Source organism: Haliotis cracherodii, unplaced genomic scaffold, assembly GCF_022045235.1.
Source record: "Haliotis cracherodii isolate W230 unplaced genomic scaffold, xgHalCrac1.p SCAF_3, whole genome shotgun sequence".
Lineage (NCBI taxonomy): Eukaryota > Metazoa > Mollusca > Gastropoda > Lepetellida > Haliotidae > Haliotis > Haliotis cracherodii.
The window spans coordinates 11,388,069-11,412,676 of record NW_027266286.1 but is presented as its reverse complement, the minus strand read 5'-3'; the positions used below and the strand labels follow the sequence as shown (position 1 = coordinate 11,412,676).

General features: G+C 40.2%; 1 protein-coding gene across 2 annotated transcripts; it reads right to left on the bottom strand.

The window, feature by feature from the left end:
* Positions 1 to 5,205: 5,205 nt before the first annotated feature.
* Positions 5,206 to 24,348, bottom strand: LOC139474235 (citramalyl-CoA lyase, mitochondrial-like). 2 transcript variants are annotated; one of them, XM_071257158.1, is made up of 8 exons: positions 24,109 to 24,348; positions 23,209 to 23,523; positions 21,288 to 21,476; positions 19,393 to 19,585; positions 18,436 to 18,549; positions 17,668 to 17,846; positions 7,412 to 7,437; positions 5,277 to 5,328 (listed from the first exon to the last, which is right to left on the bottom strand). In XM_071257158.1, coding segments are annotated over exons 2-8 (1,017 nt in total). In that variant the 5' UTR covers positions 24,109 to 24,348; the 3' UTR covers positions 5,277 to 5,327. The 2 variants fall into 2 exon arrangements, with proteins under 2 accessions (XP_071113257.1, XP_071113259.1); XM_071257156.1 differs by lacking the exon at positions 7,412 to 7,437 and having other exon boundaries at positions 5,206 to 5,328.
* Positions 24,349 to 24,608: the final 260 nt, after the last annotated feature.

The window sequence follows — 24,608 nt, the reverse complement described above, 5'->3', positions numbered from 1 at the left end:
GAATATTGCTGAGTAATCGTCTGAAACCTGCATCACTTCGGGCTTTCCTCCCACATTAAGCTGACACGCCGCGATATGACTGGAATACTGTTAAAAGCGGCGTTAAACTCACTCACTCACTCACTCACTCACTCACTACAAAGGCCATGCTGTAACCTTGTAACGCCATTACTGCCTTCGGATATTGTGTCCGCCCGGAGAGCGGAAGGTCCGGGGTTCAAACCCCGGCCGCGTCATACCAAAAGACGTTAAAAGATGGTACTTGTTGTTACCCCGTCTGGCGCTCGGTATTAAGGGACTAAAACAAGGACTGGTCGGCTCGGAGTCAGTATACTGTGACTGAGTGGGGTGTTCATGCTAAACTGAGGCATGGTATCTCAGTGTGCTAGCACTGTAAATCGGCATTAGTCCGGACAAGTACAAGCAGCCAAACACACATACACACACACACACGCACGCACGCACACACGTCGCTATATAAGTGCAATAATCTCGGACGCGTCGTTAAAACCCATTTCACCTCACCTCAGGATAGTACGTGGCAGTGGTAACAACAGCTTTAACATAGCCGTGTGACATTCTATTCTGTTGCGGAATAGGTTGCTTGGTTAAGAAGTGCCAATAACCAAGACAATAGTATTATTATAACTATCAGTGTTATTGCAATTATCAAATGCAGTTATGCCGTGTGATATAGTGACGTCATAACCTCTTGTGGGCTAACATTCTCGGAACTAGATTTACACCAGAAACATTATTCTGGAGAAAACACAATAGGTATGTTCATAAAAAAATGTGATGTGATCAGTCCACAATATCACGGTTGTCTGTAAATACTCGAGTCAGGACCAGACAAGCCGATGATTGATATTATGAGCAGCGTGCCATACCTCACGAGTCTGTTCTATGGAACCGAGGCGCTAGCGATTAAACCTCCGAATCCAGCCAGTGCATTAACTTGAGGGGCGGTCGGGTAGCCTAGTGGTTAAAGCGTTCGCTCGTCACGCCAAAGACCCGGGTTCGATTCCCGACATGGGTACAATGTGTGAAGCCCATTTCTGGTGTCCCCCGCCGTGATATTGCTGGAATATTGCTAAAAGCGGCGTAAAACCATACTCACTCACTAGTTTATTGTCGTTCCGTGTCGTCATAGATAAGGTAAGCCATGACTTAGCAACTGGCTTGGTCAGAATCGGGTCATCTTAGTCAAGGAGTGATTGGTCTATCGACTTTTACTCCGAGTTGTCTCCATTAACATTCATGTACCGGCCCTTACATAGAAATAGTTAACACAGCACATGGGTTATACTCACATACTTTTAATAACGCTCCAGTCCATCTTCAAATACAACTTCTACAGAAGATAGGTTAGACTCGTCATAGACTGGACAAACAGAGTGATATCGATCTGCCTCAGTCACTGCCAGAACCGCGCCACTTTACTCGTGCAGAACGTATCTTTTTGGAGGAGTCGAGACTAACCTTTCTTTGTCACGTGTCACAATGCCTCAGTTTGATTCGTTGAAAATTTGATCGGACCATGAACTCACGTGTGTCGTATTCGGAAAAATAACGAAGCCAATGTGCCAGATTGATCATCTCTCTATTGATTTTGTGACTCACTCCGGATTCTACAAATGAAAAGTATCTTACCTCTATGCTGATTGATTAACTAATAGACGATAACATGGAACCAATCCAATGATAAATATGAAATTCCAGAATACTCTTGTGATAAATGTGAAATGTCTTTTCTCTATTAATTCCTTTTAACTAAAAGTTCTCTGTCACGGACTTTGTATATCTAATGCAACTCATCATTGCAGCTATGAACGGTTTAATTTATTACAATTTTGTTACCATTTTCTCATGTTTTTGAGACGCATTTTAACTTGTAACAGTGTGGTGGATAAAAATCCGCTTATAGATGCTTTTGTTTATGTAGAAACATCAACGGTGCCCAATGCCTCCCTGCGAACATCATGCTCCCATGTGACAAAATACACCGTCACAGCTTGATCAACAACCAAACCGGTACTTTTGGAACTAGCATTCACGTGAGCGGAATATATTTTGTAGGATAGAAATTTACTAGCTCCCGAAGGTGCTATATATTGTGTGCATCAGCCGTTTATAAACCGGTGGCCCTGCCGCTGATGGATCGGTCCCGGGATATCTTGTATAGACCGGACTGAAGACTTGATTTAAATAATAAATTAGATGGGGACGGGGGGGGGGGGGGTGATCTGAAGGTTAATTATCATGTTTTTCAAAGTGTCAAATACTGAAGATGGAGGGGCGCAGGTTGGGGGGAGAGTGTGGGGGGGGGTGGGGGTGGGGGTGGGGGCGTTTATTTAGGGTGGGGTGAGGAGTTACTAAGCTGTATATTGAGCGGGGTTCATGCGAGCTCAGGAATCCTGGTCCTTGCTGTCAGCAGAACACACAGGAGCCCCATTTGTCACCACTCGTCCCTTTCCGTAACCTGCAAGCTTCTCCCGGAATAACACGAGTTGGTCACGAATGACGGGAGCGCGTGAGTTGAACGGAAAGGTCAACGTCTCTGACCTGCGTCGCCTCCCACATGTACAAAACTAAACCATGGTTCTGTTGACCGGGCATTAACTAAATGAACATTAAAACGCCACTTGGCAATGACGATGGTTTTATTTCTATTATTGCCTTTCATGACAAAACAATTTGAGGCAAACGTGTGTCTTTAGCGTGATTTCAAGTCGGCACCGACGGCCAGTGAATACAGTGTTCTGCCACCGTGGCATGAACATGACCTGGGCCGCACTCAGCAATATTACAGCTATATGACGGCGTCCTGGACCTGACAATCCAGTGATTGACATCATGAGCATCGATCCACGCATTTGGGATACGAAGACATGCATCAACCAAGTCAGCGAGGAGCCTGACCACCCGACCCCGTTAGTCGCCTCTTACGACAAGCATAGTCGCCTTTTATGGCAAGCATGGGTTGCTGAAGACCTATTCTACCCTATATATTCTATGTTTGTATTTTACTAACAGAACAACTATAGTAAAACCATGTATGAAAGTGACATGCATTTTATTTTGTAGTTCTACACATTAAAACGAATAGACAATAATCATTTTCTTTTCTTGATAACGAACAGTTGTTTGCTCTTAATTGACCACCAACTTTGGCAAGTTGTGTAAAGACGATACACTCGACTTGGTCCTAAATGATTTGTATACTCGCCCCGGAACATGCAATTCAAAACACGAGTCGCAAAAGAGCAAAATGCACGTGCGAAGGCCTCCGAGTCATATTAAATACAGTAATGGAAACAATATTGTTTCAACATTTTAGGCGCTAAGGTTCTGTGAATGTTGGTCATGATTGATGCCACTCGGGACCCTGATGTCCAATCGATGAAATTCTTAGTGAAAAGACATCGTCTTCTCATGTTCTAACATTAAATGAAATCCTGTTTGAAACAGTGTTCAATAAGAGCTGTAAAAACTGCATGAAACACTCATACAATACCCATATATCGATATCTATAACATAAATTATTTATAAATTGACTTAAACGCATCCCTGCATGTATCCTTTTTTTAAAATACAAACTGTTGTTTTTTTAAGTTAAAGTACAAAACTCTGCTACAACAGCAGTGCTATTCTTGGTAAAACCCAAAAGTTAAATTCCCGCAACTGTGTGGGGTTTTCCTGGGGCATGTCTCAAAAGGATTAAGGATTGAAGTATTTTTAATCAAACTTTGAATTTTTAGACTGCTCCCTAAGTAAAGAGAATTTATACGCCTTGGCCAAGACAATCTGCACAGTACAAGGTTGCTCATGTTGAATGCACGGCCGTTTGCACTCTCCTACCCAGAGTTCCATGCGGTCAGCATAGAGCCTTTGCCAGCGGGCAGCGCCATTAGACGATTCATCGTACACACTCCTTTCAAGGTATTGCATGTTTGACATAGGATTCATTCTTGAAACATCTATACATTTAGATAAACATGTGTCCTAGAATGTGTGGCCATCTGTGTATTTATCCATTGTTTACAATGGCTTTACAGCTCCACGTGCTGTCATCGAAGACCAACGGAGAGCTAGCATTATAGTCACTTTGATCCATAAAGATATATTCTCATGCACCTCACTGTCGCAGTTGTAGTAGCATATCTATATAATTATGCAAAACAATAGGAAAAGCGCACGGAAAGGCTTGCGTCAGGCCAGTCTGTTGTTTTCAGAATAAGCGTCTTATTTTCAAACGACAAAAGTCCGGTCACGTGATATGCAAATTAGCCTGTGGCAGTAGTGTGTTGTGTCACCATTGCGCCGGAGCGTGCGCTATTTGCTGTGCAGAGTTACGTCATAGCATTGCCAGAAATGTGGGATCGAGGATTCAAATCCTGGTCCGTCCATAAAAACCCAGCATTTAGGTTAGTCAGCACCAAACCTGTTCTCATAGGTTTGAAGCAAAGTGGAACGTCTGGGACCTGCATCACTTCAAGCTTTCTTCAAAACCAAGTTGATCCTCAGTGATGTGAGTGAATCCACTGCTCAAAGCTGGGTAAAACTGAACTCACTTATGATAACAATAAGAACTAACATGGGATTGGGGGTTCAGGCTCCATGAGATGGAGGGTTGTGTGCTGTCATACCTTAACAGTATGTTACGATGATCATACCATCAACCCCTGGTTTGACGTGCCAAAACTGATAACATGCGACACGGGTGGAATATTTAGTAAATGGGGACTGCATGTCAATCCTGTTATCCTGATGACTTTGTCCATTGCTCATAATATCAATCACTGTTTTGTCTCGATTATTTACAGGCTGCTGTCACATAGCTGAAACCCCATCTACCCGAGGCAAGTGAGTTAACTGACTATAAAAGGCCAGTTTCTACTTTTAAAGTCAGTTAAATCTCTTGCCTCGGGAAGATGCTGAAACCCAGGTGTGGCCAAGTGCTGTGTTAACAACAAGCAAAACATGACAACGCATTCTGACAGCCATGCTACACATTGTAACCCAGCATGCTTTTACACAAACTTGGGATACTTTAAACCATTTCTACCCTGGAATCACCAAGAGGATTTAGACATCTCATCAATAATAATCACACAGGGATAATTAAAGACAAAAATAATCTATATTATATTTTACTTGCCATAAATACTACATGTTACATGTCAACACATTCAAAGTTTACTTAAGACACAAACAATAACCTGCTAGGAATCCGATGACTCAATATTCTTTACAATTTTCAGGGTATTCTTGGCTTGCAGTAGTAAAGGCATGTCGATCATATTTCCGTGAAAGGTGAAGGCCCCCTGAAATATGTAAAATCATATCTGTGTTATTGAGCTGTGAGGGAGATTGAATAACGTTTTATTTTCGCTTGGAGGAATTTTCAAGAACTAATTTATTCACATGGTTCATAGGCAAGTTAAGAAACTGATTCAGAAAGGCTCCAAGCCTTCATGTGCAAATTACTGTGTTAGCCAAATATTAAAACGTTGTTCTGTTGTCATATGGGCAACCCCAAAATGAAAAAAGAAACGTTTCTGTTACATATATGCTCATTTTAACCATAAATACGCCTTAATTTCAAACACAATTTTAATCAAATATAATACTACCCTCATAATTATCCATGCTAACAGACAAGCACAAAATAGCATCTGGGTTGTCAGATTGTAATTTTATATTCATTTGTCTTTGTACCTAGCTGACATCAATCTTCATTGATGAATAAAATTAAGAACTGTTTCCTCCTATATATCATATCTAAGGATATCTGTCATGGTCATACCCAGGTCCTCCATCACCGGGACCATGCCTGCCGTAAAAGTCAACAATGCTTCGGTTATCAATTTTAATTTTAGGTGTTCAAATAGTCCCAGTTGGTGTTTACATAGAAAATTCATGTTCTTATGATTGAGACACGTGATTCGGGTTAGAATAGGTCATCAGCAACTCATGCTTGTCGTAAAAGGCGACTTTGCATGTCGTAAGAGGCAACTAACAGGATCGGGTGGTCAGGCTCGCTGACTTGGTTGATGCATGTCATCGTATCCCAATTGCGTGGATCGATGCTCATGATGTTAATCACTGGATTGTCCGGTCCAGACACTATTACTTACAGACCGCCGTCATATAGCTGTAATATTGCTGAGTGCTATGTAACATAACATTCCAACCAACCAACCAACCTCCATCACTGGTGAAGATATATGATTGCATTGTAGGGTAGTAACTAATTATTACCAACAGATTTAGCCACAGCAAGGTCCCCTGACAAAAACTAGCGAGCACTCTGACCAATTAGCACACTCAGATTACACTGCTAAACAGTAATAGTTTTTGATAGACATTTAGAAGTTGGAAGAAACTGAATACATGACACTTTTTCTGGGCAGTAATAAGACAACACAACTCGCTGCTTCAAGTAAACGTTATTCGTTAGAATTTCATGATACAACTGACATAATTCTATACTTACAACTGTCAACTTCTCTGATACGATTTACTATCATAACACAAGAACTTCCGGACTGAGAGTTATCTCCCTTACATCAATAGCAACTTCTTTTATTCTTTGTCAGGGCTATAAGAATGATTCACCCGATGAAGCAAGAAGTTGTTCTGAAACGTCGTAACAAATAATAAAAGAAGTTGCTATCCATAAAAAGTTGCATGTATTCATGAACAGAAATAATTCCTATAAACAACAATAATTCCCATAAACAACAATAATTCCCCAAAACAGCAATAATTCCCATAAACAGCAATAATTCCCATAAACAGCAATAATTCATCAAAGCAGCAATAATTCCCATAAACAACAATAATTCACCAAAACAGCAATAATTCCCAATAGCAGCAACAATTCACATAAACAGCAATAATTCCCCAAACAACAATAGTACCCCTAAACAGCAATAATTCCCAACAACAATTCCCATAAAAAGCAACAATTCCCAAAAGCAACAGCAATTCCCCAAAACAGCAACAATTCCCATAACCAGCAACAAAAAACCCATTAACAGCAATAATTCCCATAAAGAGCAATAATTCCCATAACCAGCAACAATTCCCATAAACAGCAATAATTCCCCAAAACAGCAATAATTTCCATAAACAGCAATAATTCCCCAAAACAGCAACAATCAAAAAAAATAATTCTTGTGGAACTTGAGCTACAGCCAAGCAGCCACAAACTTTGACACTGGGTCAAAATCACCTAACACTAGTTATCACAAAAGTCCATGCAAGGATTAAAGGGCTTATTGGACTTCCATCATTTCTGCATGGCCTTATTTCACTGCTTGACTTAACATACACACGCGTCACTACAATGCAGTACAGCTCTATCTATTCACAGGGGGGTGGAGGAACGTAGTTCATACAAACTAGTGATATATTGATGACGAGTATATCTGAAAGACAAGACAAAATATTGGTCTGAAAATAAAGAACATGCAACATTATTTTCCTCATCTTACAGGTGGTTCCTAAGAGTCAACCATATGAACAGGTGAGGTTGTGAGACTCGGAAAACCTGATATCAAAATGTCCACCTCAGCGTTAGAAATTGGCACTAGTCCTGCAGTCCTTACCAAACTGCCCAATAGTAAAGGTATCTTAAGGATTAGTGGAAATTAGCCCATTTTAAGGGTTTTGCTATATGTTATCATTACAAGGACTTGTGGACAAAAACTGTTAGTTTCTAACCCTGCACCTACTGGTAAGCCAGGATAAGTTGAACCAACTCGCAAAACATTTGAGACAAATAGGTGGTGCACAGAATTTGTGCAAACCTATTTGGTAGAGAGGGTGTATGCATGTTGTGCAGGTCGTGACACATGAGGCTACTAACAGATAGGTGTGACAAGTCGATACCAGAAGTCAAAGTCATTTGATAGAAGTGAGTTACAAACAAATAAACATGTCACAAGTAAGTGAGAATGGCCAATTCATACATTCTCAAGCTCGAGAACAGGCCTACAATGTCATGAATTACATGGAGAAAGAATGTACAAATATATCTCAAGCAATCTCAAAAGCCATCATTGCCACTGGTCGGTCTGTATCTAAGCTAAAGTGCCTCGGAGCAAAAGGCATCACTGAGAGTAAGTTCATTAGACGAAGTAAATCACAAAATCGTCCATTGTTTCAATCCCAACATGACAATTTCGATTTGTTTGTTTTTTCGCAAATTTGTGCACAATTTGTATGTATTGCTAAGAAATTTCCAACTTTTAGGTACTTCACATTGGCACATACTATTATGTGGTATTGAACACACCACTAGAACTAGATATACATCCTATTACCTGTTCCGGACCACCTGCTACCCCTTTCTTCACAATGGTACGTGCCAGTGGGCTGACCACATACATAGTCATAGGGGGTTAATTGCCAGGTCAAAACTCAGCTTATCCTGGCTTACGAGGAGGAAAACGTCAGAGATCAATTTAAGAAACTTTATTTAATGCGCACCAGGTGCATGTTAACATGAAAATCTACTTGGACAAAACCAGGATGGCTCCATGTCCCATAAACTTGTCTAAGTCGAAACTCAGACCTCACTAGTCTAAAATAAATAATAATAAAAACAAATAAAATCTCAAATCTCTCAGGACTTGTCAGGAGTTTCAGTGAAACAATGATGTATTGCTGTAAAACCTAATTGAAACATGTGCATACAATCTTGCAGTACCCACAGTTTGATGACGTCAAGCCCAAGAAAATGTGACAAATTATAAACAAGAAAACAGCACCTTTTATTATCTAATTAATTTTGTTGTCCTTACATGTACATATATATGCTCTCTGCATCATGGCATTCATTCACCTGATGAAGGAGTAAGCTTACACTCCGAAACATTGTACTCCTCATAATAAAGAAGTTGACATCCATATATTCTCCACTTTAAGAAAACCGCGTTATAACTAGCACTGCCATGGGGGACATTTTGTTTGTTCACAAAGTAATTAATAGCTACTGAGAAAGGGAGGTAACTCCAGAACAAAAACATTACGGCACCAGTCTTGACAAATTCACTGGAACTTTTTTGGAAAAACCTTACTGCAAACACTAAAAAAATGATTAATCCCACTGGAAGGAGGTAGGCTGGTTCTGGTGCCACTTGTGAATTGTGGCTTGTGTTGTTGTTTTTTTCACCATTCAACATAGATCTTGTACAAGTTCCTTTGTCAAGTGTTAATTGTTTTTGTCATCTTAACAAGGACATTATGGTAACAGTTTTCAGACAACCCTGGCTACATCTTTTTGTAGGAAATCCAAAATAGCATGACAATTCCAGTACTCTGTTAATTTGGGCATAAAATGTCATGGAGAATATATTAAAAAAATTATGTATATATGATTCAGAAATGAAGATACATATGCAAAGTTTAATATATGTAATTTAATATTAAACCGTTTTCGAGTTATCAAGTTAAGCTCCAGAAACGAATGGTTCGCATCTTTAAGTATAAGTCTGGTTTGTTGCCAAGGAAACACCAATTATTTTTTCAGAAATACCAAAACATCAAATGGCACCATTTCAGCATGTGTTCAATACATATGCAAAGTTTCATGATAAAATATTAAACAGTTTCCGAGTTATGCTCCAGAAACGAAATGTGACAGATGGATGGACAGACAGACAGCACCCATTCCAAAATCCCCATGTCGTGACAGGGCATAACCACACATGGAATTGTGATGTGCTATGATACATGAAGCTTACAGGCTCTGAGTATATTCAAAGATCATTGTTCTGTGGAAAAGTAAGCGTTAGTCACAAATTATAATTGTTTTGACACACCCTTGGTGCCGGAACGCCAGTGTGCCTGGTGCTTTTCACAGTAAGCCCGCCTTCCATGTCAGTCAAATATAGCACTGTGTAATATGTTGCACTTTTTAGTTAGTGAGTGAGTGAGTGAGTGAGTGAGTGAGTGAGTGAGTGAGTATGGTTTTACGCCGCTTTTAGCAATATTCCAGCAATATCACAGCGGGGGACATCAGGAATGGACTTCACACATTTTACCCATGTCTGGAATCGAACCTGGGTCTTCCGCGTGACGGTTGCACTTTTTAAGAATAGGTTGCACTAGTGCATGTTTCATATAGATAAATCGAGCCCTGTACACTACTGCCTAGAAGTTCATTCCCCTTACACGCATGGGCAACGCGTTACGCAACCAGTGTGCATCGGGTTGGTCACGCGTGTGATACCCGTATGCAACGCGTTGCACACGGGTGTGCACCCCATCCGCCACTCGTGTGCAACGCGTGACACACTCATTAGAGGGGGAACAAACTTTTGACCAAAGGAGGACCCGTCTTAAGCTGAACCTGGAGGTGGTAACAAGGAGAGAAAATTTTGTTATCCTGACGAAAAATGATAATGCACATGTATAATGTCTCCTTTCTTTATGTGATTTTGTGGGAATAACATGAATACTGTTGTGATCAAATAGATGTGTTTTGTTTTATACGACCATTGCTTCTAAATCCGATGGTGTTAAGAGAATACATGGTCCTGGAACATGTTATTGCAATTGAAATGCTTTTATTGTGATTTGACATTAACCGTCTGCAGTACGACTTTCAGTGATAATATGTAAGAGGTTTGGCGGCGCATTGTTTTTATTGGACCCTAATTACTTTGTGATGACTTGGACTCTTTATCACAGCTCCATAGCCGTGAGGCTGGAAAAGAGCAGCATGTAATTAATGAGGGTGGGTTATATCATTGAGGATACACTTGAGGGAGAGAATACTAATTACCGTACTACAGGAAGAGACCTGTAGACGTAAGCGCGGGGTTGTGTTTTAGCTGGCCGTTCGATAATGGCCGCCAGGAGAAGTGAGCTTTGACTGCGTCATCTAAAATAAATAATAAGATACAGCAGTGTTATTTTCACGGTCTGTTGAATAAACTCCCAGTGCAACGGTCAATGTATCTTCTACTTGATCCTTGATACATCATTTTGGCATTCACAATATATAGTATTTCAACGTACAAAAGAGCACTGATCTAAAGCAATTCCGCGGGAGTAGTTGTTACCTGTGCATTACTGTATTTTCTCAGTGAGTACCCGGATGATATAGCAGAAATCTAGACTTGTTCGCGACCTGTGCTCGCCATTCGTAAGCGCATTTTTATTGAAAGTAGAAGGACATATGGTCACACTGATCAACAAAAATGAAATACAGTTTTTGAAATGTAGGTATATTTGTGGGGAGCATCGGTAATGGTGATGCAGTTTTGATAAGTCACTTGCTTGGTAATTGTGCGATCTTCGTGTACACTATTTTGACTTGCAACACAAAGAAAATATTTCATCTGCACATTGCTTATTTTACCGTGTGTATATGTTTACATTCAAAATGTAAACAGATTTCACTAAGGAAATGTATTAAACGCCTAAATATTCAGTTTATTTTACAAATTAACTGAAAAATATGTCCATCTTTATTAATATGATAACGAATTCCAAATATTTGTTTATGTTTAATATCATCACCAAGTACAGTTCTGTATTGTTTGGCTTCTTTTCTTAGCATAATTAATATATTGTGATGTGTTTAAGCTCTTTTGGTCGTCTTTATCATTTTTAGTCAGTCGGTTAAATAAATGAATGGATTATTCAGTCAATTTGTAAAATGACTGAAATATTTAGATATTTAATAAATTGCCTGAGTGAATCATATTTTACACATTGACTGTAACATATACACGCTTACAAAAGAAAATATTTGTGAAAACAACGTCTATCGCGCATCGAAAAACTTCCCAACCAAACGGAAAGGAACAAGAATGATTCTGTTCAAAGCTGCAGCGAATGAATGAAAACAAAATGCAAATATCATTATTACAACCTACCAAAGTTATAATGTATCCGGGAATATCAACATAAAGGAACAATATCCATTGCGTCTGCAGCTGTACAAAAATACTTATTCGATGTCAAATGCCTATGTGAGAATCAAATACTTTGATAATAATTATTTGGAAACAATATTTGGAATATATATGAAATATATCAAAATATTTAAATATATCGTTTTTAAACGTTATTTAAATGTATCGAATATTATAACCCGTGTCTGTTTCTTAACTGATCACTTAGTTTGTTTCAATTGTTTCACATAGGTGCCAAGTTAGCTGAGAAAGCCCACGTGACAACTATTTTTATAATGTCCACGGTTCTTAAAAACATACATTGAGTTAGATAACAATGAACAACCAGTCAGTGTATTATCGGTTACCCTTTGAACAAAGTATGTTGTTTTTACATCTGTACTTCACGCCATGATATGAGTGTATTCGCTAGGTTTAGTAACCCTACCTTCACATGTAAACACTTACTTTTGACATATCCACTGTGCAAGATAACAGTAATTAATCAATCAACGTATTTCCTGTTGATCCTTTGATATCTGGGAATGATCAGTTGATTTACAAAAAAAGTAAATCAACTGATCATACATCTCTTGCTGGGCTGCCACGTGCATAATTCACATTCCACCTCACTTCAAACCTGGATTTAGATTAAATAATTACCCCAGGTACAAGAAAGACCAAATTTGAACCTTTATCCGGTAATCTGAGTGATGCTACAACTGAGTATACATAATATAAATTCATTAACTGAGCAGCATGTGAATTACGACAAATACAGAAGTGTAGGGTTATACCAGAAAATGTGGATGACAACAAGGGAGTAGTAATTGTATCATCCACGCAATCCGAAATCCGCAAATGCTTTCAATCAGCGATACTTTTTTTATTATCAAACTGTAACAATCAGGGGTATTTCCAAATAACGACATCCGATGAGCTTTCGCCGTTATTTGTCTGTTTGTTTAGGCTGAAGAAATTAATTACCATGCGCCCTTTGTTGAAATCTTCATAGATCACGGGTAACCAATCAGTTTTCAAAAATGCGTAAGTTTATTTAGCTGTCCTTGCAGACTGGTAGCCCAGTCTCTTGTCACGCTCGGTTGCGTTAACGAGCAAATTGACTCACGGCAGCTAGTAAGCCCAAACGGAAATCCAAAGGTCGTATTACCTGAAGAATCAACCTGCATTTGCGAAATATCTACTGCTCTTAAAATCAATATTTCTCCCAATACTAAAATTCAGAACTTTCTAACCAAGGATTACCAGTTGAAACTGGTCGATGGCTGAACATTCCCAGGGAAGACAGCCAGTGTCCACTCTGTGATTCTATCGCTGTGGGAGATGAATTGCATTATTCATTCCGATGTGAAGCTTTACACCAACGGCGATATGAACTCTTAAATAAGCAATATCTAAAGTTTCCAAACATTTAAGAAAATTATGACCACTAACAGTGTAAGAAATCTAAAAGGCCTATCTAAATTCCTTAACAATGTGTACAATACAATTGGTAAATTGTATTAGTATCCACGTATCCTATTTTTATTATTTTTGTTAAATTGTACATAATAAAAATTGTAGATAATTGTATGTCATGTTATTCTAACAATAAATGAGTTTGAGTTTGAGTTCGACACCCGAGAAGAAGCCAGAGATTAGTACTCCTTTTTGAATACTTTACAATCATGTGTTTTAGGGTTAGCTGTGTTGGCTTAAACGTATTTTTATTTCTAAAGAAATCTGGATCGGTAAACAAGCAAAACTTGCTTATGTAATACCTCTCCAGGTAACAACTTAACAACAGCTGGATATATATAAGAGAGTGATGAACATAAACATACAAAATGCACAAATGAAATACACGAAGCCAGTACACTGAAGCAAGTGGTGTCTGTGAAATAAGGTAATGCAGTTTTCCTTTACTACATGCATAAAATTAAGCTACTCAAACCTTTTGCTTTTGACAATGATGTCATGAACTGATTTAAGAAGAGTCATGTTTGTAGAACTGCTTAACTACTGCCATGTAATATCATGTTTAGACCATACCCATGTGTGTAGAAATACACAGTGTTTCTGATATTATCGTATTTTTTAACAGTTATAGAAAAAGTGAATTGCATCTTCAAGGTGATATCCACAAGTGCAGTCTGGTATGTCTGATACATGTCGTCTAAACTTATCAGCGTTTAAGTCACTGCAGCCGAGCCTAAGGCGACAGTGGACAATTTGGCATGATCTATGAAAATATTTGAAGTCAAAATTATTAATAATTGCATCAGAACGATTAATTGAGGATTTGATTTCTTTTAATGAGCGAGCATTAGTTACTTCATCGGATAGAGGGTTCCGCAGGTTGATCATATCCAGAAGAAATGATAATAAGCATAGGTCTGTGTTCTACATTTGATTGTTTGTATGTTGAATCTTTTTCTAAGGTTATATTTGCTGTTATCAGAGAATTGAATATACACTTTTCAAATATTTTGGCTAAGCAACTTGTGAGTGCTACAGGTCTATGATTTGGGCATTCATGTTCATCGCTGACACTGACACCGCATCAGCCCGGCAGTGGACTTGACACAGTTATTTGCGCACTGATTATATAACTCCTACAGACAGGTGGGGTGGTTGTTCAAAGCGAAACGGACGACCCCGTCTGTTATCTAATAAATGCTGTGCGGCGCCTTTGATCTTGCCTCCAACCATACACCTTATAGTAGTAAACGACGATCAGGATGGCCTGGAAATAAACACAATTCTGTCTGCCCAGTGTATCCACAATTAACTAGAATGCTTCATATCTACAAATATATATATAGAAAATTGCATCAGTGTGGTTTATCATGTACAATGCTTTCTTACGCTTGGTGAGGCAGACTGAAATTGAACATTAGGATAACGTCAGCAGGGATAAAAGAGGTCATACCAAAGAACTTTATTTACTAGTGGAAAAATCAGACATTCCGATCAACCACTACAAGCCCCGGTCGGATCTCAAGGTTGACCAGATCAACACCCCAAAGGAATATCTCTACGCCAAACAAGGAGTCCCTTTCGTCATGGTGCACAAGAAGGGGGGACAGGACATCGAGTAAGACATCACAAACTACACAGACTTGTACCACTTCTTCCAGAGTAGTGGCGTACCGACCTCAAACCACTTCGTCGCCAATACCGCCGCCCTCCTTGCCAAGAGTCTCTACCAGAATCCCGACCCCCAGGATGAGAAGCTGACCAAGAGACTACTACAAGGACTAAACTTAATTTTTTTTATTTATTTATTTATTTTTTTTTTGGGGGGGGGGGGGTTGCACTTCTTTATTTAATCATTACGCTTTTTTACCCTAATAGTATAAGTGCTTCCCCGTGTGCGAGATAGGCTAAAGTCGGAAAGCGCACGTTAAATCTCCGAGGTACCTATCTACCAGAACTTTATTTGCTGTTCTGGTCATACATAAATATATGTCAGTCAAGCACCTGTATCAGAAATGTAAAACCAGCCATGTTTCATGTAGTCCCAATATCACTGAAAAATGCCGATGTAACGTGACATATAAATTTACAGACAGACAATATATTTTTCGTGAGAGTGAAGCACAATTTTATTAAAGTTTTATTAACAATTTCATAAACTATAATAATATTAATATTAAAATTCATCATCACTTGCCAAGTTTATGAAAATGTCCCCATTTGGGAGATGTCACATATAAACAAGGATTCGAACTAAATTTGATCGTCTTTGACACTGAGGTTTATCCCCACTTTGCCAGCAAACTGCATAAGATTAACAGTGAGTGAGTGAGCATCGTTTCTATGTTTATACAAGAAAAGATGTCATGCCAAAAACGCTCACAGTAGTTAGTGAGTAAACTCACGACCTGTCATGACCTGGTTGAGTGACTTCCTCCAATCAACATGAAAGGATTACCCACAGAGAAAGAAAGGATTAAAGTCACCCATAAATCTTCTCCTAACGTAGTACTCCAACTTCTAAATGCCTCTCAAAGAAGGATTAAAATCCTAAAGATATCCTATCTACGTGGTATAGGTACTCACAACCTCTAATAATAAACTGTTACGTTTGGTATCCCCAGCAATACTCACCATGGTCATTGGGCAAATGTAAAAATCACAAACCCTAACGAGATTCTGTCAACATGGTCACACCCGGTGATTGTGAAGATCTCAAATTCTATCAACTGTCAGACAGCATGGCTGTTCATATTCATTTACAACATCCTCTTATAATTAGTATAAAAGTGTCCCACACAAAACCTTCTTTTATTTATTCTTTCAAAATACAACACAGAAAGTGGGGTGTGGGGAAATGGGACATATTCCTTCGTGAAATAATGAGACATTAGTAGTGGTGACGGCTATATCATAATTGTACTGTCTAAAGCATAAATTTGGCGAACGAAAAACGTTATATTTGCAATCAAATGGAATGCCTCGTGTGGGCAAATGAATATGTTCGCAATCCACAAACAATCATTTTATTAATGGCGAACATTTACCAACCCGCGACAATCGTGTCAACACGGGGGTTCCCCTAGCAATAAACTCGCATCTAAATTCACTACTGTTCTACTGTCGGCTAGCCACAATGGCTAGACTGGACCCTAGTGGAATGGTTCATGCCATGAAAGTCTAGCAACCGAACACTAATTAAGATGGGCCGACCTTGTATTTACGGTCTGGTGAGCACAGCTCAATGGCCGCTCATTAACTCAAATTTCACATCTCACTGTTTTGTTTTATCTCACTATTCATTTGATAAATTTGTCAACTTCAACTGGAACCCGGTCCCGTGTTACACGCGTGGCACACGCGTGTGCAACGGGTTGCACACGCGACGCACACCCGTTGCACACCCATGTCCAACGGGTGCTCACCCCGTGTGCAACCCGTTGAGCACCCGTGTCACATGCGTGTTACACGCGTTCTCAACGCGTGTTAGGGGAATGAACTTTTGGGCAGTAGTGTACCTTAAGCACCAACCCTTTTCACACAAATAAATTACAAGCGATTCTATCACACTTAATGAGCCAACATGACTTGTGTTTTAATGTTTCCTGATTGGCTGATAATAGTATGAGCAGGACTTGTGTTGAAAGATGTCACTGATTTCATATTGTTGTGTATTTCACTGTGTTTTAATGATTACATAAGCAGTCTGCGAAGTTATAACTGTTGACATGTTTATTTATAACAATTGAATTCACCAATTTTTATGTTTATAGAGTTGTAAACACAAAAACTGGTGTGAACACTTTGTGTAAATCTGGATTTACAGGTTTTTTATGGTTATACCTCCCAAAACGCAAAAATTATTGAAATCAATGTATTAAAGCAGTAAAATCTTATGCATATTTTTTACATATCCACATATGATATGACAAAACCTGTGAAGATCCACGGTAGATGAGGTCTTCAGCAATCCATGCTTGTCATAAAATGAAACTTTGCCTGTAAGCGGTGACTAACAGGATCGGGTGGTCAGGCTCGCTGACTTGGTTGATGCATGTCATCGTATTCTAACTGTATGGGTCGATGCTCATGATGTCATCATTGGATTATCTGGTCTGGACTCGATTATTTACAGACTGCCGTCAGGAACTGAATTCCGCCGACTGGACTTTTGCTGAGCGATGTGTTAAACAAGAAACAAACAAACATGTGACACATGGTTGTGACCAGTGTCCAAGATTTAACCAATACCTCCTATCTAGACCTGCATACCTTGCCCGAGTCCTGGTGCTGTTCAAATGCTGCAACCAGCTCCATCGCCCACTGCACTCGCTCTCCACTCGGAGTGAAGGCATCGCGAACAGTGGAGACCTGACCGGGATGGACGACCTGTTTCCCAGTGTACCCCAACCTTGCCCCTTCCAACGACTGATGTCGGAGAGACTCTGTGTCTGGAAAGAGACCATATCTGTAACACCCTGGACCACATCTTCAGCAATAAACTAAGGCAACACTTTTTAAATTTTATGTTTGACGGATTCATTCCTGTTTTTCCACATAATATTGGTCAAAATATAATAAAAAGCTTTTTTATTTATTTATTTATTTATTTATTTATTCTACCATTGAGTTAAAACTGCAGCTGGCTTTTTGAATCACTGATAGTAATGTATAATGGAATTCATATATAACATTTTTTATTGAGGATCTATATTACTAGCAGCAGACATATTAAAATAATATTTTTATCTTTAATTTCTTTCTTTTCAGACTGCTTTTCAGAAGGGTCATCGAGCCTGTGAAACAAAAAATAGAACAGGTGTGACCTAAACGTTGTGTTATATTCCTATGAGGAGTGGACAATTTGATATATTCTTGGGGCCTGGCAATTTAAACAAAAAAATAATCTGTTCCTGAAAATGTTCCCCAAAATAAGGTGGGCAGGCAGTTGTTTCGGACAGCGGGGGCATCAACAGCTAACATTGACTGGGGACCTATTTGGCCCCAGAATCCCAACAGGATAGTATAATGGAGAACTACCTTTGATATCAATGAACACCAGGTCAATGGCCTGCAGTCGGAACGCCTTGGCCACCATCACCACCTTCTGTCTGGCGTAGGTCAGTTCTCTTGCATCAGTCGTCCTCACTGCTCCTGGTACAGAGAACACATACACTGTTGTCTCTCTGCAAATACATACCATACCTAAGCAACAAAACCCTTTATATATTCACAAGAAATGTTCACCATCCCACTCTGACGCTTATATAAACATCTGTCTAGGTAGGACTATCAATTGATGAATCCAGGTGTTGGCCAAAAGGTGAGTGTATCCTGCCCACCGGTGGTACCCATCACAAACACATGCAAAGGCAAGTCAAATGTTCACTCAAACACATATGCTATTTTTGAAGCCAACTTCCTTTGAAGGCTGCTACAGAAATTCTCTTGGCACTAAGGGGCTGCTGCTAGAGAATTTCCCTTTGTGCCAATGTTTTGGCCAAAATTCAATGTACACTGTCCAATATATTTTCTTCATAATTTCAACCTCTACAATCCTATGCTGTGTAAATGAAACACAAACAAGCCTTAACTTGGTTGGATGTTGATCTCAGTGTTGGTTGTGTTGGTAGTCGATAGTTGCCACTAGTTTCAGCAGATTCTATATTATTTGATAACTATTTGTAACAGGTAAAGGAGAACATCAACGCGTGTGTCGATTGTGATAATGACACAAAAGAAGTACCAGGAGCCACAGTAATGGTTCTTTCCTCCATATAGCCATAAACAATATTAGTTCCTAGGCGGTTTTGTGAACTTATCAAATTCAAAAGGCCTTACTAGAAATTCAGTCTCTGTCAAATCTGTTAAGTTCCATCAGCGAATGTCTCACAAAAATCTTCACAGTAGTTTTCCAAGCCAAACACAAATATAAAAAGCATTATTCAAAATTCAGTCTCTGTCAAATGGATTAAGTTCCATCAGCAAATTTCTCACCAATATCTGCACAGAAGTCATCTGAGCCAAACACGACACCGTCCATGTGGAACACACCCTGTGTTGAGTATTGCCTGGCCTTCTGTAGGACGTCCTGCATGTTTAGGACGCCCTGGGCACTCTCTACATAGGTCAGTAGGTATGGACAGTAGCCCTTGCGGTCAGCAGTCACAGCTCGCAGGAGGTCAGTGAACTACAGGACGCAGAAGACACATAATTATATCAAACAAGCTTCCTATTTCATGTAGAGTTTGTGTCCCAGGTGGAATGATATTTACATAGCAAGAGACAGAAAACACTTGTGTCAACAGGGACATAGACTTTTTTTACACGGGAACATACTTACTACCGACAATGATTTATAATCGATTATCAACAAAGTGTCTGTGTGTTTTTATAATGAGTGAGTATGGGTTTACGCCGCTTTTAGCAATATTCCAGCAATATCACAGGGGGACACCAGAAATGGGCTTCACACATTGTACCCATGTCGGGAATCGAACCCGGGTCTTCGGCGTGACGAGCGAATGCTTTAACCAGTAGGCTCCCCGACCGCCCCGTCTTTATAATGAGAACATGAAGTGCAGTTGTATGAAGACCAAGCATGCAAATTGTAAACATGTGAGATGGACCACTTCCGACATATAATAACAACTGCTGAAGTATTTAGGAAATCAGAGCGTATGGAAGACTTTTGTCAACAACAACTGCCTCTGATTCCCTTTTTGTGATAAAGCCTTATCTTGGATCAATGAAACAATGTTTTAGTTAAACTGACTTAAATAATTTGATTTTCCTTTGTGACGCTTGGCAAGCAGCTACTTCAACTTTTGGGGAGGTTCATATGATTGTGTGTTCACACAGTGTGCTTGTTTTAGTTATTATGACACAACATATTTCATAGCAGTAGACTATTGATGTGCACAAATTTGTCTTCCATAAAATTCACCAAACCTCTGACCTGTGACCTACACAAAATTCACCCAACCTCTGACCTGTGACCCACACAAAATTCACCCAACCTCTGACCTGTGACCTACACAAAATTCACCCAACCTCTGACCTGTGACCTACACAAAATTCACCCAACCTCTGACCTGTGACCTACACACAATTCACCCAACATCTGACCTGTGACCTACACACAATTCACCCAACCTCTGACCTGTGACCTACACAAAATTCACCCAACCTCTGACCTGTGACCTACACAAAATTCACCCAACCTCTGACCTGTGACCTACACAAAATTCACCCAACCTCTGACCTACACACAATTCACCCAACCTCTGACCCACACACAATTCACCCAACCTCTGACCTACACACAATTCACCCAACCTCTTACCTGTGACCTACACACAATTCACCAAACCTCTGACCTGTGACCTTCACACAATTAATCCACCCACTGACTTGTGTTTGTCTGTTTGGTAGTTTTTGTTTGTTTATGCCACACTCAGCAATACTCCAACTACATTTCGGCGGTCTGTAAATAATGTAAATACATCATGAGCGTTGATCTATGCATTTGGGATAAGATGACATGCATAAACCATAAAGTCAGCACCCACCCACTGATATGTGACCTACACACAATTCTCCCACCCACTGATATGTGACCTACACACAATTCACCCATCCACTGATATGTGACCGACACACAATTCTCCCTACCACTGATATGTGACCTACACACAATTCACCCATCCACTGATATGTGACCGACACACAATTCTCTCACCCACTAATATGTGACCGACACACAATTCTCCCACCCACTGATATGTGACCTACACACAATTCTCCCACCCACTGACCTATGACCTACACACAATTCTCCCACCCACTGACCTATGACCTACACACTGACCTCTCACCTACACACAACTTACCTGCGTTAGATCTTCTACAGTGTCCACTTTAGGAAGGAGTATTGTTTGAGGTAGCCGGTCAGCCTTGAAGATGACCTTCAAATCCTGTTCCACCAGACCACTGGAAACAGAGTTGACTCGGAGTGCACAGTCCACACCTGAGAAGTCCACTTCATCCAGCATCTGACGGATGTTCTCTCTAGCTTCAGCCTAAAACATAAATTAAAGAAATGTGGTGAGGTGAGTTGAAATGGGATTTAACATTGCGTTTAAGATTATTGCACTTATTTAGCGACATGCATACACGTGTGTGTGGCTGCTTGTACTACTCTAGACTAATGCCAATCTCATAGTGCTAGCCCACTGAGATACCATGCCACAGTTTAACATGAATACCCCACTCAGACACAGTATAATGACTCCGAGCCGACCAGTCCTTGTTTTAGCTCCTTAGTATCAAGCGTCAGGCAATATAACAACACATACCAGCTTTTAACGTCTTTTGTTATGACAATGCCGGGGATCAAACCCCCGACTTTCGGCTCTCCGGGCAGATGCTCCACTTGACCACAGAGTCAAGAAATGAAGATGTCACGTGATAAATAAAGTGATAGACTCATGCAGAGTATCAGTGAAACAGATTCACTTGATCCATTAAGATGCTTCTTTGAACAAGCTACCGCATCGCTAGAGTGGCAGATCGCCGCATCATTTCAAAAGACGTAAAAAGATGGTACTTGTTGTTACCCTGCCCATCACTAGACATTGTGGATAAAACAAGGACAGGTTATGTCACATCACCTTACACCATACCCCAAGTATACATTTCTCATGAATTATTCTATCCCAGAATTCCCGAGATTATTCAACTGGTTTGAGCAAGCAGTTACTCACATGACAATCAACCACTCTGGCAAAACACAACCACAACTATAAATAGACTGGCAAGGTTGTGATTTTACAAGGCCGATAATTTACACTGTGGGTCCCACAGGCCGCAAAACAGTATGACTGTTTGACTGATTAAATTCAAAAACATTGCAGCTTGCATGTTACACCTAACTTGACAACCGCCTCCGTGGTCTTGTGGTAGAGCATCCACCCGGAGAGCGGAAGGTCCGGGGTTCGACCCCAGGCCGCGTCTACCCAAAGACGTTAAAATATGGTACTTGTTGTTACCCTGTCTGGCGCTCGGCATTCAGGGGCTAAAACAAGGACTGGTCGGCTCGGAGTCAGTATACTGTGTCTGAGTGGGGTATTCATGTTAAACTGCGGCATGGTATCTCAGTGAGCTAGCACTAATCCCACTATTAATAAGCATCAATCTGGACTAGTGCAAGCAGCCACACAAACACACACACGTACATGCACGTCACTATATAAGTGCAATAATCATGGACGCGACTTTAAACCCCATTTCAACACCTCATAGTACAATTGTATCCAAACACATAAGGCTTAAAAAAAAATTAATTGGTCTCAGGCAATGACTTTTGAAAAAAACCAGTAACCATATAAACAGTTGTGTACGATCAACCTGAAAAAGGGCCTCCCAAAATAAATACGCATATAAACTCCTACTGCCACCATGACCATAACACGAGATGCGTAGTAACGCACTGCGCATGTAAAGGGAAGTAACTGTGTGCTATATTGGATCACATTGTTCTCTAGTATCAGGATTTTTTAATTGTTTTACTTTATGATGATGCGGGTGGTGCCTGAGAACCAAGACTATTACTATTTTTAGCCTGAGGTCCCTTTTCTCCTTGTGGGTCACAATTTATAACAGACTCAGGCTTCTGACCAGGTGTCATAATATTACATCAGTAAATTTCCTGTGATCAAATGAAGCATGCCACATATGCCTTGGGCTACAACTTTGTCACCTAGAGTCCTAAGACCTTAAAAAATAGAATGACCCAGGTAAATTCCTGCCTACTTTCTTATTAAGAGCCACTCCATCTTCGCACTCCAACACAGCACAATCCACTCCGAGATTCGGGACTTTCCGCAACTTCTTCACATCATGTCCAGGAACATACATGAGGGTCCGCCGCGGAATGTATGGCCGCTCGTGGTAGGCTTTTGCCCTGTCTGAGTAGCATCGGTGTGGGACCAAGCAGGGCGGGGCACGGGTGGCTGAGGGGGTGAGTATTGGGGGTACACGGGGCGTCTGTGATGCACACACCCTGGGAGTCTGTGACATCAGTTGCTTCACACAACCAGTTAGAGTTGAAATAGTCCTCATCTTCATCTTTTCAATATCGGAAAAAAGAGTTTACTCATAATCAATAATCAAAAGTTCATGATATGACAAATTTAATACATCTCAATTCAAATTAATACCATATTTCCGCTACTAGATGCGCAGGCGTCGATTAATTTGGAGCAAGCTGTTGACCAAGCATCTATTAGAGGCCTGGCAACCATTCTTGCTAATGCTTGCACAGTGGTAACTCACTACGTTATCGAATCCCAAATTCTACAGTCATAAAAAGAGTATATTTGCAGGAAAGTCATAAACTGTGGGAAGAAATCATTATATGCCATGTATTAAGTTAATGTGATGGGGATTATTAATTTCATCAAATGATGGATCCGATGATTAATTCTCATTGTTAAAATTGCAATGAGTACTAGACAGAATACCCTAGTCGGGATTAGGGATTATCTGTCTCAAGAGAAATGATGCTGTCATGCTGTTCCAGTGATCATGTCTCGACTGTGTTTAGATCTAGGCCTTGTAGGCTGACATGCTCGAGGCTATAGCCAACACCACACAGGAAACACTTTTCGGTCGCAGGACTTGCGTAATGCATCGCATTCTCTCATTACTTACCACTTGGAGTCAGGCTTATCAAAGCCGCCCGACCAGCATCTGAGTGATTTCTTGACTTGACTACCAGCAAGTGGGGTTTAATCAAGCTCCTCACAGCGATATCCCGTTCGCAGAGCTCACTATGCTATCGCTGCGATGTTACCGAGAGTGCAACGAGGGTGTCACACGCCATGAAGGTCCTTGGGGTTCTAATTCGTTCTTTTTGCTCGGCAGACAAATCCTAAACTTCGCGGCCATGAATTGAAGGGATATAATTTAAGAGTTACCTCCCGTGGACCATGACGCTTCCAAGCTCTTTCCCAGCGCGTGACACCTTCTTTACGCTCTCGGTAACATCACAGCGATAGAGCTCCGCGAACGAACTATTGCTGTGAGGAGCTTGTTACACTTCACGCGAAGCGTTTCGCTCAGTTTTATAGCCGAACGCACGTAATGTATCGGATGGCTTAGGTAATTTTAGTTTTTTGGTTGGTTTTTTTCGTAAATAATAATTTATTCCA